The 15,189-nt window shown below is 59.2% G+C and overlaps 1 protein-coding gene across 1 annotated transcript; it reads right to left on the reverse strand.

Annotated features, from left to right (window-relative positions):
- Positions 1–1,485: 1,485 nt before the first annotated feature.
- HSD17B10 (hydroxysteroid 17-beta dehydrogenase 10) lies at positions 1,486–14,178 on the reverse strand. The gene is made up of 6 exons (XM_059837426.1): positions 14,103–14,178; positions 13,848–14,012; positions 12,248–12,412; positions 10,500–10,628; positions 6,021–6,129; positions 1,486–3,981 (listed from the first exon to the last, which is right to left on the reverse strand). Exons 1-6 carry the CDS (start codon positions 14,124–14,126, stop codon positions 3,791–3,793), a joined length of 783 nt encoding a protein of 260 aa, XP_059693409.1. The 5' UTR covers positions 14,127–14,178; the 3' UTR covers positions 1,486–3,790.
- Between the last annotated feature and the right edge of the window lie 1,011 nt (positions 14,179–15,189).

A 15,189-nucleotide genomic window follows, 5' to 3' on the forward strand; every position in this document is an offset into this window, starting at 1 on the left:
TCCCCCAAATTTCGGGGCTCCCCCAAATTTTCTCCTCTGGGGCATCCTGGACCATCCCCTGCCATCCTCTCCGTCCTCTCCTCCCCACCCCCAAAAATTCCGATGCTCCCCCAAATTCCGCAGCTCCCCAAATTTTCTCCCCCAGATTTCGGGGCTCCCCCAAATTCGGGGGTTCAGGGGGGTGGCCGAGGCTCAGGGCTGCATCCTCAGCGCCCCGTCCAGCCTCACCACCTCGCCGTTGACCATGGGGTTCTCGGCCAGCGCCTGCACCAGGTGCGCCAACTCATTCCAGGGATCCCCCAAATTTTCTCCCCCAAATTCCTGTGCTCCCCCAAATTTTCTCCTCCAAATTTCGGGGCTCCCCAAATTTTCTGCCCCAAATTCCTGTGCTCCCCCAAATTTTCTCCTCCAAATTTCGGGGCTCCCCAGATTTTCTGCCCCAAATTCCGGTGCTCCCCCAAATTCTCTCCCCGAAATTCCACGTCTCCCCCAAATTTTCTCCTCCAAATTTTGGTGCTCCCCAAAATTTTCTCCCCCAAATTTCCGTGCTTCCCCAATCCTGGGGCTCCCCCAAATTCCGGTGCTCCCCCAATTTTCTCCCACCAAATTTCAGGGCTCCCCCAAATTTTCTCCTCTGGGGCATCCTGGAGCATCCCCTGCAATCCTCTCCATCCTCTCTCGCCCACCACCAAATTTCCGCGGCTCCCCCGAATTTTCTCCTCCAAATTTCGGTGCTCCCCAAAATTTCAGGACTCCCTAATTCCGCTGCTCCCCAAATTTTCTCCCCCAAATTTCGGGGCTCCCCCAAATTTTCTCCTCTGGGGCATCCTGGAGCATCCCCTGCCATCCTCTCCGTCCTCTCCTCCCCACCCCCAAAAATTCCGATGCTCCCCCAAATTCCGCAGCTCCCCAAATTTTCTCCCCGAGATTTCGGGGCTCCCCCAAATTCGGGGGTTCAGGGGGGTGGCCGAGGCTCAGGGCTGCATCCTCAGCGCCCCGTCCAGCCTCACCACCTCTCCGTTGACCATGGGGTTCTCGGCCAGCGCCTGCACCAGGTGCGCCAACTCATTCCAGGGATCCCCCAAATTTTCTCCCCCAAATTCCTGTGCTCCCCCAAATTTTCTCCTCCTAATTTCGGGGCTCCCCAAATTTTCTCCTCCAAATTTCGGGGCTCCCCAAATTTTCTGCCCCAAATTCCGGTGCTCCCCCAAATTCTCTCCCCGAAATTCCACGTCTCCCCCAAATTTTCTCCTCCAAATTTTGGTGCTCCCCAAAATTTTCTCCCCCAAATTTCCGTGCTCCCCCAATCCTGGGGCTCCCCCAAATTCCGGTGCTCCCCCAAATTTTCTCCCACCAAATTTCGGAGCTCCCCCAAATTTTCTCCTCCAAATCCCGGGACATCCTGGAGCATCCCCTGCGATCCTCTCCGTCCTCTCTCGCCCACCACCAAAATTCCGCGGCTCCCCCCAAATTTTCTCCTCCAAATTTTGGTGCTCCCCAAAATTTTCTCCCCCAAATTTCCGTGCTCCCCCAATCCTGGGGCTCCCCCAAATTCCGCTGCTCCCCAAATTTTCTCCCCCAAATTTCGGGGCTCCCCCAAATTTTCTCCTCTGGGGCATCCTGGAGCATCCCCTGCCATCCTCTCCGTCCTCTCCTCCCCACCCCCAAAAATTCCGATGCTCCCCCAAATTCCGCAGCTCCCCAAATTTTCTCCCCGAGATTTCGGGGCTCCCCCAAATTCGGGGGTTCAGGGGGGTGGCCGAGGCTCAGGGCTGCATCCTCAGCGCCCCGTCCAGCCTCACCACCTCGCCGTTGACCATGGGGTTCTCGGCCAGCGCCTGCACCAGGTGCGCCAACTCATTCCAGGGATCCCCCAAATTTTCTCCCCCAAATTCCTGTGCTCCCCCAAATTTTCTCCCCCAAATTTCGGGGCTCCCCAAATTTTCTGCCCCAAATTCCGGTGCTCCCCCAAATTCTCTCCCCGAAATTCCACGTCTCCCCCAAATTTTCTCCTCCAAATTTTGGTGCTCCCCAAAATTTTTCTCCCCCAAATTTCCGTGCTCCCCCAATCCTGGGGCTCCCCCAAATTCCGGTGCTCCCCAAATTTTCTCCCCCAAATTTCGGGGCTCCCCCAAATTTTCTCCTCTGGGGCATTCTGGAGCATCCCCTGCGATCCTCTCCGTCCTCTCCTCCCCACCACCAAAATTCTGCAGCTCCCCCGAATTTTCTCCTCCAAATTTCGGTGCTCCCCAAAATTTCGGGACTCCCTAATTCCACTGCTCCCCCAAATTTTCTCCCCCAAATTCCACTGCTCCCCCAAATTCCGGCGCTCCCCAAATTTTCTCCCCGAAATTCTGGTGCTCCCCAAATTTTCTCCTCCAAATTCCTGTGTTCCCCAAAATTTTCTCCCCCAGATTCCGCGGCTCCCCCAAATCCTGGGGCTCCCCCAAATTCTGGTGCTCCCCAAATTTTCTCCCCCAAATTTCAGGGCTCCCCCAAATTTTCTCCTCTGGGGCATTCTGGAGCATCCCCTGCGATCCTCTCCGTCCTCTCCTCCCCCACCACCAAATTCCGCGGCTCCCCCGAATTTTCTCCTCCAAATTTCGGTGCTCCCCAAAATTTCGGGACTCCCTAATTCCGCTGCTCCCCAAATTTTATCCCCCAAATTTCGGGGTTCCCCCAAATTTTCTCCTCTGGGGCATCCTGGACCATCCCCTGCCATCCTCTCCGTCCTCTCCTCCCCACCCCCAAAAATTCCGATGCTCCCCCAAATTCCGCAGCTCCCCAAATTTTCTCCCCGAGATTTCGGGGCTCCCCCAAATTTTCTCCTCCAAATTTCGGGGCTCCCCAAATTTTCTCCTCCAAATTTCGGGGCTCCCCAAATTTTCTGCCCCAAATTCCGGTGCTCCCCCAAATTCTCTCCCCGAAATTCCACGTCTCCCCCAAATTTTCTCCTCCAAATTTTGCTGCTCCCCAAAATTTTCTCCCCCAAATTTCCGTGCTCCCCCAATCCTGGGGCTCCCCCAAATTCTGGTGCTCCCCAAATTTTCTCCCCCAAATTTCGGGGCTCCCCCAAATTTTCTCCTCTGGGGCATTCTGGACCATCCCCTGCGATCCTCTCCATCCTCTCTCGCCCACCACCAAAATTCCGCGGCTCCCCCGAATTTTCTCCTCCAAATTTCGGTGCTCCCCAAAATTTCGGGACTCCCTAATTCCGCTGCTCCCCAAATTTTCTCCCCCAAATTCCACTGCTCCCCCAAATTCCGGCGCTCCCCAAATTTTCTCCCCGAAATTCTGGTGCTCCCCAAATTTTCTCCTCCAAATTCCTGTGTTCCCCAAAACTTTTCTCCCCCTGATTCCGCGGCTCCCCCAAATCCTGGGGCTCCCCCAAATTCCGGTGCTCCCCCAAATTTTCTCCCACCAAATTTCGGGGCTCCCCCAAATTTTCTCCTCTGGGGCATTCTGGAGCATCCCCTGCCATCCTCTCTGTCCTCTCTCGCCCACCACCAAATTTCCGCGGCTCCCCCGAATTTTCTCCTCCAAATTTCGGTGCTCCCCAAAATTTCAGGACTCCCAAAATTCTGGTGCTCCCCAAATTCTCCCCCAAATTTCGGGGCTCCCCCAAATTTTCTCCTCTGGGGCATCCTGGACCATCCCCTGCCATCCTCTCCGTCCTCTCCTCCCCACCCCCAAAAATTCCGATGCTCCCCCAAATTCCGCAGCTCCCCAAATTTTCTCCCCGAGATTTCGGGGCTCCCCCAAATCGGGGGTTCAGGGGGGTGGCCGAGGCTCAGGGCTGCATCCTCAGCGCCCCGTCCAGCCTCACCACCTCGCCGTTGACCATGGGGTTCTCGGCCAGCGCCTGCACCAGGTGCGCGAACTCCGCGGGGTCGCCGAGGCGCGCCGGGAACGGCGCCTGCTGGCCCAGGAACCTGCGCACCTTCTCGGGCAGCCCGGCCAGCAGCGGCGTGCTGAACAGCCCTGGGCAGCGGGAAAAACCGGATTGATCCCGGGGGGATTCGGGAATGTTCGTAGGGGTTTGGGGGGAAAACGCCTTTTTGGGTTTTTTTGGGTTTGGGGGTGTTCAGATGGATTTGGGGAAATGCCTTTCTGGGGTTTTTCTCTCTCTTTTTCTCTCCTTCTGTCTCTCTCTCTCTTTTTCTCCCTTTTCTCTCCCTTATCTCTTTTCTTCTTTCCCTTTTTCTCTCTTTTCTCTCTCTATTCTTTCTTTTTCTCTCCCTTTTCTTTCTCTCTCTTTTCTTTTTTCTTTCTTTTTCTCTCCATTCTCTTTCCTCTCTTTTTCTCTCCCTTTTCTCTCTCTTTCCTCTCTTTTTCTCTTTTTCTTTCTTTTTCTCTCCATTCTCTTTCCTCTCTTTTTCTCTCCCTTTTCTCTCTCTTTCCTCTCTTTTTCTCTTTTTCTTTCTTTTTCTCTCCATTCTCTCTTTCCTCTCTTTTTCTTTCCCTTTTCTCTTTTTCTCTTTTCTCTCTTTTTCTCTCTTTCTCTTTTTCTCTCTCTTCTTCTCTCTCTTTTCTCTCTTTTCTCTCCCTTCTCTCTCCCTTTCTCTTTCTCTTTTTTCTCTCCCCTCTCTCTCCCTTTCTCTCTTTTTCTCTCTTTTGTCTCTTTTCTTTCTCTTTTTTTCTCTCTCTCTTTTCTCTTTTTCCTCTCTTTTCTCTCTCTCCATTTTTCTCTCTTTTCTCTCCCTTTTTCTCTCTCTCCCTCCCTTTCTCTCTCTCTTTTCTCTCCCTTTCTCTTTTCTTTTTTTTCTCTCCCTTCTCTCTCCCTTTCTCTCTCTTTTGTCTCTTTTCTTTCTCTTATTTTTCTCTCTTTTCTCTTTTTTCTCTCTTTTCTCTTTCTTTTCCTCCCTTTTCTCTCTCTTTTCTCTCTCTCTTTTCTCTTTCTCTTCTCTCCCCTTTCTTTCCCCTTCTCTCTCTTTTCTTTCTCCCTTTTCTCTCTTCTTTCTCTTTTTCTCTCTCTTTTCTGTCCCTTTCCCCTCTTTTCTCTCTTTTCTCTCTTTTCTCTCCCTCTCTGCCACTTTCCTCTCCCAACAAATTTCATTTTTATTTCCATTTCAAACCCCCCTGGGCCGTGTTGGGTTTTCATTTCACACCCAGAGATCAAACCCAGGAACCAGCACGGAGGAGGGGCTGGAGACAGAGCCCCCCCTGCCCTCCCTCCCCCCAGGTGTCCCCACCTGTCCCCCAGGTGACCCCCAGGTGTCTCCACCTGCCCCTCAGGTGTCCCCACCTGCCCCTCAGGTGTCCCTACCTGCCCCCCAGGTGACCCCACCTGTCCCCCAGGTGACCCCCAGGTGTCCCCACCTGTCCCTCAGGTGACCCCACCTGTCCCCCAGGTGTCCCTACCTGCCCCCAGGTGACCCTATCTGTTACCCAGGTGACCCCACCTGTCCTCAGCTGTCCCTCCCTCCCCCCAGGTGACCCCCACCTGTCCCCCAGGTGACCCCCAGGTGTCCCCACCTGTCCCCCAGGTGTCCCTACCTGCCCCCAGGTGACCCCCAGGTGTCCCTACCTGCCCCCAGGTGACCCCACCTGTCCCCCAGGTGACCCCCAGGTGTCCCCACCTGTCCCCCAGGTGACCCCCAGGTGTCCCCACCTGACCCTCAGGTGACCCCACCTGTCCCCCAGGTGTCCCTACCTGCCCCCAGGTGACCCTATCTGTTACCCAGGTGACCCCACCTGTCCTCAGCTGTCCCTCCCTCCCCCCAGGTGTCCCTACCTACCCGTCAGGTGTCCCTACCTGCCCCTCAGGTGACACTACCTGCCCCCAGGTGACCCCACCTGTCCCCCAGGTGTCCCTACCTGCCCCTCAGGTGACACTACCTGCCCCTCAGGTGTCCCTCCCTGCCCCCAGGTGTCCCTACCTGCCCCTCAGGTGACCCTACCTGTCCCCCAGGTGTCCCCACCTGTCCCCAGGTGTCCCTCCCTACCCCCAGGTGTCCCCAGGTGTCCCCAGGTGTCCCTCCCTGCCCCCAGGTGTCCCCAGGTGTCCCCAGGTGTCGTACCTGGCGCGATGGTGACCACACGGATGCCCAGCGGGGCCAGGTCGCGGGCGATGGGCAGGGTCATGCCCACGATGCCGCCCTTGGAGGCCGAGTAGGCGGCTTGGCCCACCTGTGGGGAGGCTCAGGTGTGACTCCAGACCCTCAGAGCCTGATCATCCCCTGCCAGGTGTGTCCTCAGAGCCTGACCATCCCCTGCCAGGTGTGATTGCAGAGCCTGACCATACCCAGGTGTGTCCTCTGAGCCTGACCATCCCCTGCCAGGTGTGATTGCAGGTGTTGATCACCTGCCAGGTGTGATTGCAGGTGTTGATCACCTGCCAGGTGTGATTGCAGGTCCTGATCATTCCCAGGTGAGATTTCAGACCCTGACCATTCCCAGGTGTGTCCTCAGATCCTCGGATCCGGATCATTCCCTGCCAGGTGTGATTTCAGGTCCTGACCACGCCCTGCCAGGTGTGTCCTCAGACCCTCAGGTGCTGATCATCCCCTGCCAGGTGTGTCCTCAGACCCTCAGGTGCTGTTCATCCCCTGCCAGGGATGTCCTCAGAGCCTGATCAGCCAGGTGTGATTGCAGGCCCTGATCATTCCCCCAGGTGTGATTGCAGAGCCTGACCATTCCCAGGTGTGTCCTCAGAGCCTGACCACCCCCTGCCACGTGTGATTGCAGAACCTAATCATTCCCCCAGGTGTGATTTCAGACCTTGATCATTCCCCCAGGTGTGATTGCAGACCCTGACCACCCCCTGCCAGGTGTGATTGCAGAACCTAATCATTCCCCCAGGTGTGATTTCAGATCCTGACCATCTCCCGCCAGGTGTGACTGCAGACCCTGACCATCCCCAGGTGTGACTGCAGACCCTGACCATCCCCAGGTGTGACTGCAGACCCTGACCATCCCCACCAGGTGTGACTGCAGACCCTGACCATCCCCAGGTGTGATTGCAGACCCTGACCATTCCCAGGTGTGACTGCAGACCCTGACCATCCCCAGGTGTGATTGCAGACCCTGACCATCCCCCACCAGGTGTGATTTCAGACCCTGACCATCCCCAGGTGTGACTGCAGACCCTGACCATCCCCCACCAGGTGTGATTGCAGACCCTGACCATTCCCAGGTGTGACTGCAGACCCTGACCATCCCCACCAGGTGTGATTGCAGACCCTGACCATCCCCCACCAGGTGTGACTGCAGACCCTGACCATTCCCAGGTGTGACTGCAGACCCTGACCATTCCCCCAGGTGTGACTGCAGACCCTGACCATTCCCAGGTGTGACTGCAGACCCTGACCATCCCCAGGTGTGACTGCAGACCCTGACCATCCCCCACCAGGTGTGACTGCAGACCCTGACCATCCCCAGGTGTGATTGCAGACCCTGACAATCCCCAGGTGTGATTGCAGACCCTGACCATTCCCAGGTGTGACTGCAGACCCTGACCATTCCCAGGTGTGATTTCAGACCCTGACCATTCCCAGGTGTGACTGCAGACCCTGACCATCCCCAGGTGTGATTGCAGACCCTGACCATCCCCCACCAGGTGTGACTGCAGACCCTGACCATCCCCAGGTGTGACTGCAGACCCTGACCATTCCCAGGTGTGATTTCAGACCCTGACCATCCCCAGGTGTGATTGCAGACCCTGACCATTCCCAGGTGTGATTGCAGACCCTGACCATCCCCCACCAGGTGTGATTGCAGACCCTGACCATCCCCAGGTGTGATTGCAGACCCTGACCATTCCCAGGTGTGACTGCAGACCCTGACCATTCCCCCAGGTGTGATTGCAGACCCTGACCATTTCCCACCAGGTGTGACTGCAGACCCTGACCATTCCCAGGTGTGACTGCAGACCCTGACCATTCCCCACCAGGTGTGACTGCAGACCCTGACCATCCCCAGGTGTGATGGCAGACCCTGACCATCCCCAGGTGTGATTGCAGACCCTGACCATTCCCAGGTGTGATTTCAGACCCTGACCATTCCCAGGTGTGACTGCAGACCCTGACCATCCCCAGGTGTGATTGCAGACCCTGACCATTCCCAGGTGTGACTGCAGACCCTGACCATTCCCAGGTGTGACTGCAGACCCTGACCATTCCCCCAGGTGTGACTGCAGACCCTGACCATCCCCAGGTGTGACTGCAGACCCTGACCATCCCCTGCCAGGTGTGACTGCAGACCCTGACCATTCCCCACCAGGTGTGACTGCAGACCCTGACCATCCCCAGGTGTGACTGCAGACCCTGACCATTCCCCACCAGGTGTGACTGCAGACCCCGACCATCCCCAGGTGTGACTGCAGACCCTGACCATCCCCAGGTGTGACTGCAGACCCTGACCATCCCCCACTAGGTGTGACTGCAGACCCTGACCATCCCCAGGTGTGACTGCAGACCCTGACCATCCCCAGGTGTGATTTCAGACCCTGACCATTCCCAGGTGTGACTGCAGACCCTGACCATCCCCAGGTGTGATTGCAGACCCTGACCATTCCCAGGTGTGATTGCAGACCCTGACCATCCCCCACCAGGTGTGATTGCAGACCCTGACCATCCCCAGGTGTGACTGCAGACCCTGACCATTCCCAGGTGTGACTGCAGACCCTGACCATCCCCAGGTGTGATTACAGACCCTGACCATTCCCAGGTGTGATTGCAGACCCTGACCATTCCCAGGTGTGATTGCAGACCCTGACCATTCCCCCAGGTGTGATTGCAGACCCTGACCATTCCCCCAGGTGTGATTGCAGACCCTGACCATCCCCCACCAGGTGTGACTGCAGACCCTGACCATCCCCCACCAGGTGTGACTGCAGACCCTGACCATCCCCAGGTGTGACTGCAGACCCTGACCATCCCCAGGTGTGACTGCAGACCCTGACCATTCCCCCAGGTGTGACTGCAGACCCTGACCATCCCCAGGTGTGACTGCAGACCCTGACCATTCCCAGGTGTGACTGCAGACCGTGACCATCCCCAGGTGTGACTGCAGACCCTGACCATCCTCCACCAGGTGTGATTGCAGACCCTGACCATCCCCAGGTGTGACTGCAGACCCTGACCATTCCCACAGGTGTGACTGCAGACCCTGACCATCCCCCACCAGGTGTGACTGCAGACCCTGACCATCCCCAGGTGTGATTGCAGACCCTGACCATCCCCCACCAGGTGTGACTGCAGACCCTGACCATCCCCAGGTGTGACTGCAGACCCTGACCATTCCCAGGTGTGATTTCAGACCCTGACCATCCCCAGGTGTGATTGCAGACCCTGACCATTCCCAGGTGTGATTGCAGACCCTGACCATCCCCCACCAGGTGTGATTGCAGACCCTGACCATCCCCAGGTGTGATTGCAGACCCTGACCATTCCCAGGTGTGATTGCAGACCCTGACCATTCCCAGGTGTGACTGCAGACCCTGACCATTCCCCCAGGTGTGATTGCAGACCCTGACCATTTCCCACCAGGTGTGACTGCAGACCCTGACCATTCCCAGGTGTGACTGCAGACCCTGACCATTCCCCACCAGGTGTGACTGCAGACCCTGACCATCCCCAGGTGTGATGGCAGACCCTGACCATCCCCAGGTGTGATTGCAGACCCTGACCATTCCCAGGTGTGATTTCAGACCCTGACCATTCCCAGGTGTGACTGCAGACCCTGACCATCCCCAGGTGTGATTGCAGACCCTGACCATTCCCAGGTGTGACTGCAGACCCTGACCATTCCCAGGTGTGACTGCAGACCCTGACCATCCCCAGGTGTGACTGCAGACCCTGACCATCCCCCACCAGGTGTGACTGCAGACCCTGACCATCCCCAGGTGTGACTGCAGACCCTGACCATCCCCTGCCAGGTGTGACTGCAGACCCTGACCATTCCCCACCAGGTGTGACTGCAGACCCTGACCATCCCCTGCCAGGTGTGACTGCAGACCCTGACCATTCCCCACCAGGTGTGACTGCAGACCCCGACCATCCCCAGGTGTGACTGCAGACCCTGACCATCCCCAGGTGTGACTGCAGACCCTGACCATCCCCCACTAGGTGTGACTGCAGACCCTGACCATCCCCAGGTGTGACTGCAGACCCTGACCATTCTCAGGTGTGATTTCAGACCCTGACCATTCCCAGGTGTGACTGCAGACCCTGACCATCCCCAGGTGTGATTGCAGACCCTGACCATTCCCAGGTGTGATTGCAGACCCTGACCATCCCCCACCAGGTGTGATTGCAGACCCTGACCATCCCCAGGTGTGACTGCAGACCCTGACCATTCCCAGGTGTGACTGCAGACCCTGACCATTCCCAGGTGTGACTGCAGACCCTGACCATCCCCAGGTGTGATTGCAGACCCTGACCATCCCCCACCAGGTGTGACTGCAGACCCTGACCATTCCCAGGTGTGACTGCAGACCCTGATCAGGTTGTGGGTTTCTGGAATGTTCTCTGTCCCGCCGTGACCCCCGGGTCACTCACCTGTCCCTCGAAGGCGGCCACGCTGGCGGTGTTGACCACGAGGCCGCGGTGGCCGTCGGCGTCGGGCTGGTTGTGGCTCATGAGCTGCGCGCTCAGGCGGATCACGTTGAAGGTGCCCACCAGGTTCACCTGGGCAGGTAGGAGGAGGATTTGGGGAGGGGGCTTGAGGGGCCACCAAAGCCTGCTGGGACCCTCAGAGCAGCGCAGGTGGTGGTGGGAGCGCCACAAGGTCCCACAGCGACAGGTACGTCATTGATCAGGGCCAGGCTATTGATCACCCATCCATTGATCATCCACCCATTGATCATCCATCCATTGATCAGGGCCAGGCTATTGATCATCCATCCACTGATCATCCATCCATTGATCATCCATCCATTGATCATCCATCCATTGATCAGGGCCAGGCTATTGATCATCCACCCATTGATCAGGGCCAGGCTATTGATCATCCATCCATCGATCATCCACACATTGACCAGGTCATCCATCCATTGATCATCCATCCATTGATCAGGGCCAGGCTATTGATCACCCATCCATTGATCATCCACCCATTGAACATCCATCCATTGATCAGGGCCAGGCTATTGATCATCCACCCATTGATCATCCATCCATTGATCAGGGCCAGGCTATTGATCACCCATCCATTGATCATCCACCCATTGATCATCCATCCATTGATCAGGGCCAGGCTATTGATCATCCACCCATTGAACATCCATCCATTGATCAGGGCCAGGCTATTGATCACCCATCCATTGATCATCCACCCATTGATCATCCATCCATTAATCAGGGCCAGGCTATTGATCATCCATCCATTGATCATCCATCCATTGATCATCCATCCATTGATCATCCACCCATTGATCATCCACACATTGAACATCCATCCATTGATCACGGCCAGGCTATTGATCATCCATCCACTGATCATCTACCCATTGATCATCCATCCATTGATCATCCATCCATTGATCAGGGCCAGGCTATTGATCATCCATCCATTGATCATCCATCCATTGATCAGGGCCAGGCTATTGATCATCCATCCATTGATCATCCATCCATTGATCATCCATCCATTGATCATCCACCCATTGATCATCCATCCATTGATCAGGGCCAGGCTATTGATCATCCATCCATTGATCATCCACCCATTGATCAGGGCCAGGCTATTGATCATCCATCCATTGATCATCCATCCATTGATCATCCACCCATTGATCATCCACCCATTGATCATCCATCCATTGACCAGGTCATCCCCTCACTGACCAGGTCATCCATGCCATTGATCAGGGCCAAGCCATTGATCATCCATGCCATTGATCAGGGCCAAGCCATTGATCAGGGCCAAGCTATTGATCATCCATGCCATTGATCATCCATGCCATTGATCATCCATGCCATTGATCAGGGCCAAGCCATTGACCAGGTCATCCACACCACTGACCAAGTCATCCCCTCACTGACCAGGTGCCCCACCCACTGACTACGTCATCCACCCATTGACCAGGTCACCCATCCACTGACCAGGTCACCCACGCCATTGATCATCCACCCATTGACCAGGTCATCCACCCATTGACCAGGTCACCCACCCATTGACCAGGTCATCCACCCCAGGTCATCCACCCCATTGACCAGAGACCCCCTCACTGACCAGCCCATCCCCCCCACTGACCCCAGCCCCCCCTGACCCACCCCCGGGACCCCCCTCCCGAGCCCTCACTGACGTTGATGACCCTCTGGAAGTCCTCCAGGTCGTGCACTTTGTCCTTCTTGCTGTTGTAGGTCTTGACAGCGATGCCGATGCCGGCGCAGTTCACCGCCAGGTCCAGGCGGCCAAACTTCTTCTGGGCCACGCCCAGCGCCGCGCCCACCTCCTCAGGTGAGGTCACCTGGGGGTGTCACCGAGGGGGGGGGGGTCACCATTGGGACGTGTCACCATCAGGGTCACTGCTGGGGTCACCCTGGGATGTGGCTGGTGGGATGTCACCAGTGGGGTCAAGGTGGTCCCAAACTGAGGGGGTGGTCAAGGTAGCCCCCACCTCCTCACCTGAGGTCACCTGGGCGTGTCACCAGGTGGGTGTCACCATGTGGGTCACCACTGGGGTCACCCTGAGACATGGCAGCAGTAGGGTCAAGGTGGTCCCAAATCGAGGGGGTGGCCAAGACAGCCCCCATCTCCTCAGGTGAGGTCACCTGGGTGTGACACCAGGTGGGTGTCACCATTGGGGTCACCCTGGGACATGTCACCACAGGGTCACCGCTGGGGTCACCCTGGGATGTCACCAGTGGGGTCACGGTGGTCCCAAATCAAGGGGGTGGCCAAGGTAGCCCCCACCTCCTCACCTGAGGTCACCTGGGGACAGGGGGGCTGTGTTGGGCAGGGATGTCACCAGAGGGGACAAGGACAAGGTGAGATGTCACCAGCAAGGTCAAGGTGACCTCGACTCCTCGGTCAAGGTCACGCTGGCCCCAGTCAGAGGAGGGGGGGGGGATTGTCACCTGTGGGGTCAAGGTTGTCCCCACCTCCTTGACCAAGGTCACCTGTGGGGTCAAGGGGGCTCCACATCAAGATGGGATGTCACCTGAGAGGTCAAAGGTCACCAGAAGGGGGGGGTCAAGGTGGCCCCACACTCAGGGCTAATGTCACCAATGGGGGGGGGGTCACGGTGTCCCTGTGTCGGGGGGGGATGTCACCAATGGGGGGGTCACGGTGGCCACATGTGGATGTCACCAAGGGGGGTGGCCACGTGTTGGGGGGGGTGTCACCAACGGCGGGGGGGGGGGAATGTGACCGGCAGGGGGGTCACGGTGACCACGTGTCAGGGGGGATGTCCCCAGCAGTCCCGTGTCGGGGGAATGTCACCGGACGGGGGGATGTCCCCGGCCGGTGTGCCCCCGTGTCGGGGGGGAGAATGTCACCAATGGGGGGGTCATGGTGGCCACGTGTCAGGGGGGGATGTCCCCAGCAGTCCCGTGTCGGGGGGAATGTCCCCGTGTCGGGGGGAATGTCACCGGACAGGGGGGATTGTCCCTGGCCGCTGTGTCCCCGTGTCGGGGGGATGTCCCCGTGTCGGGGGGAATGTCACCGGACAGGGGGGATTGTCCCTGGCCGCTGTGTCCCCGTGTCGGGGGGAATGTCCCCGTGTCGGGGGGAATGTCACCGGACAGGAGGATGTCCCCGGCCGCTGTGTCCCCGTGTCGGGGGGATGTCACCGGACAGGAGGATGTCCCCGGCCGCTGTGTCCCCGTGTCGGGGGGGATGTCCCCGCCGTGCTCGAGGTGCAGCAGCCCCCCAGCCCCCCCAGCCCCCTCCCCGGTGCTCACGTCGGCGGCGGCGAAGGCGCAGCGCTCGCCCAGCTCCCGGGCCAGCTCGGCGCCGCCGGACGCGGGCAGGTCCAGCAGCAGCACCCGCGCCCCGCGCTCCAGCAGCCGCTCCACCGTGGCCCGGCCCAGCCCGGAGCCGCCGCCGGTCACCAGCGCCACCGAGCCCTGCGGGAGGAGGGGGGGACACGGAGGGGTCGGTGAGGATGGGGGAGACCCCTCCCCAAAGAGGCGCGGGGTGAGGGGGGGTCCCGGTACCTGCACGCTGCGGATGGCCGCCATCGCCGCCGCGGGGCCAATGGGAGCGGGGGGAGGCACCGGAGGGGGAGGGACGGGGAGGGAGGGGGAGGGGGAGGGGAGGGAGAGGGGAGGGAGGGAGAGAGGGGAGGGAGAGGGGAGGGAGAGGGAGGGACAAGGGAGGGACAGGGGAGGGACAAGGGAGGGAGAGGGGAGGGACCGGAGAAAGACCCGGGAGGGCCCGGGGAAGGACCTGGGGGACACCGGGGGGAGGGACCAGGGGTTGGGCCAAAGGAGGGACCGGGGGTGGGACCGGGGAGACACCGGGGAGGGACCGGGGGGACACCGGGGGGACACCAGGGAGGGACCGGGGGAACACCGAGGGGAGGAACCGGGGGTTGGGCCACAGGAGGGACCGGGGGTGGGACCGGGGAGACACCGGGGAGGGACCGGGGGTGGGACCGGGGAGACACCGGGGAGGGACCGGGGGGACACCGGGGGGACACCGGGGAGGGACCGGGGGGACACCGGGGGGAGGAACCGGGGGTTGGGCCACAGGAGGGACCGGGGGTGGGACCGGGGAGACACCGGGGAGGGACCGGGGGTGGGACCGGGGAGACACCGGGGAGGGACCGGGGGGACACCGGGGAGGGACCGGGGGGACACCAGGGAGGGACAGGGGGAACACCGGGGGGAGGAACCGGGGGTTGGGCCACAGGAGGGACCGGGGGTGGGACCGGGGGACACCGGGGGGTGAGACCATGGGGAGGACCTGGGGGGACACCGAGGGGACACCAGGGAGACACGAGGGAGGGACCGGGGGGTGGGACCGGGGGTGGGACCAGGGGAGGGACCGGGGGGGGGACACCGAGGGGACACCGGGGAGGGACCGGGAGAGACGAGCGGGGAATCCCGGGGGGGGAGGGGAGCAGGACCAGGGGGTTCCCCCAGACCGAGGGGGGGTCCCCGAGGCACCGAGGATCCCCCAGAGCGGCCGGGGGGGGTCAGGGGTGTCCGAAGGGTCCCATAATTTTGGGGAGGGGGAGGGGAGGGGGGTCCCGATCTCCTTTTCTTCTTCATCCGCGGGACTGAAGACCCCAAAATTGGG

Source organism: Haemorhous mexicanus, assembly GCF_027477595.1.
Source record: "Haemorhous mexicanus isolate bHaeMex1 chromosome 35 unlocalized genomic scaffold, bHaeMex1.pri SUPER_35_unloc_3, whole genome shotgun sequence".
NCBI lineage: Eukaryota > Metazoa > Chordata > Aves > Passeriformes > Fringillidae > Haemorhous > Haemorhous mexicanus.

Bases quoted from the DNA above. Each gene is read 5' to 3' on its own strand.
- HSD17B10 (XM_059837426.1), bottom strand. From the start codon at position 14,126: ATGGCGGCCATCCGCAGCGTGCAG. The intron at 10,629-12,247 runs GTCAGTGAGGGC...CTACCTGCCCAG, and splicing joins ACTTCCAGAGGGTCATCAAC to GTGAACCTGGTGGGCACCTT. The intron at 3,982-6,020 runs GTACGACACCTG...CCCGCTGCCCAG, and splicing joins TGTGGTCACCATCGCGCCAG to GGCTGTTCAGCACGCCGCTG.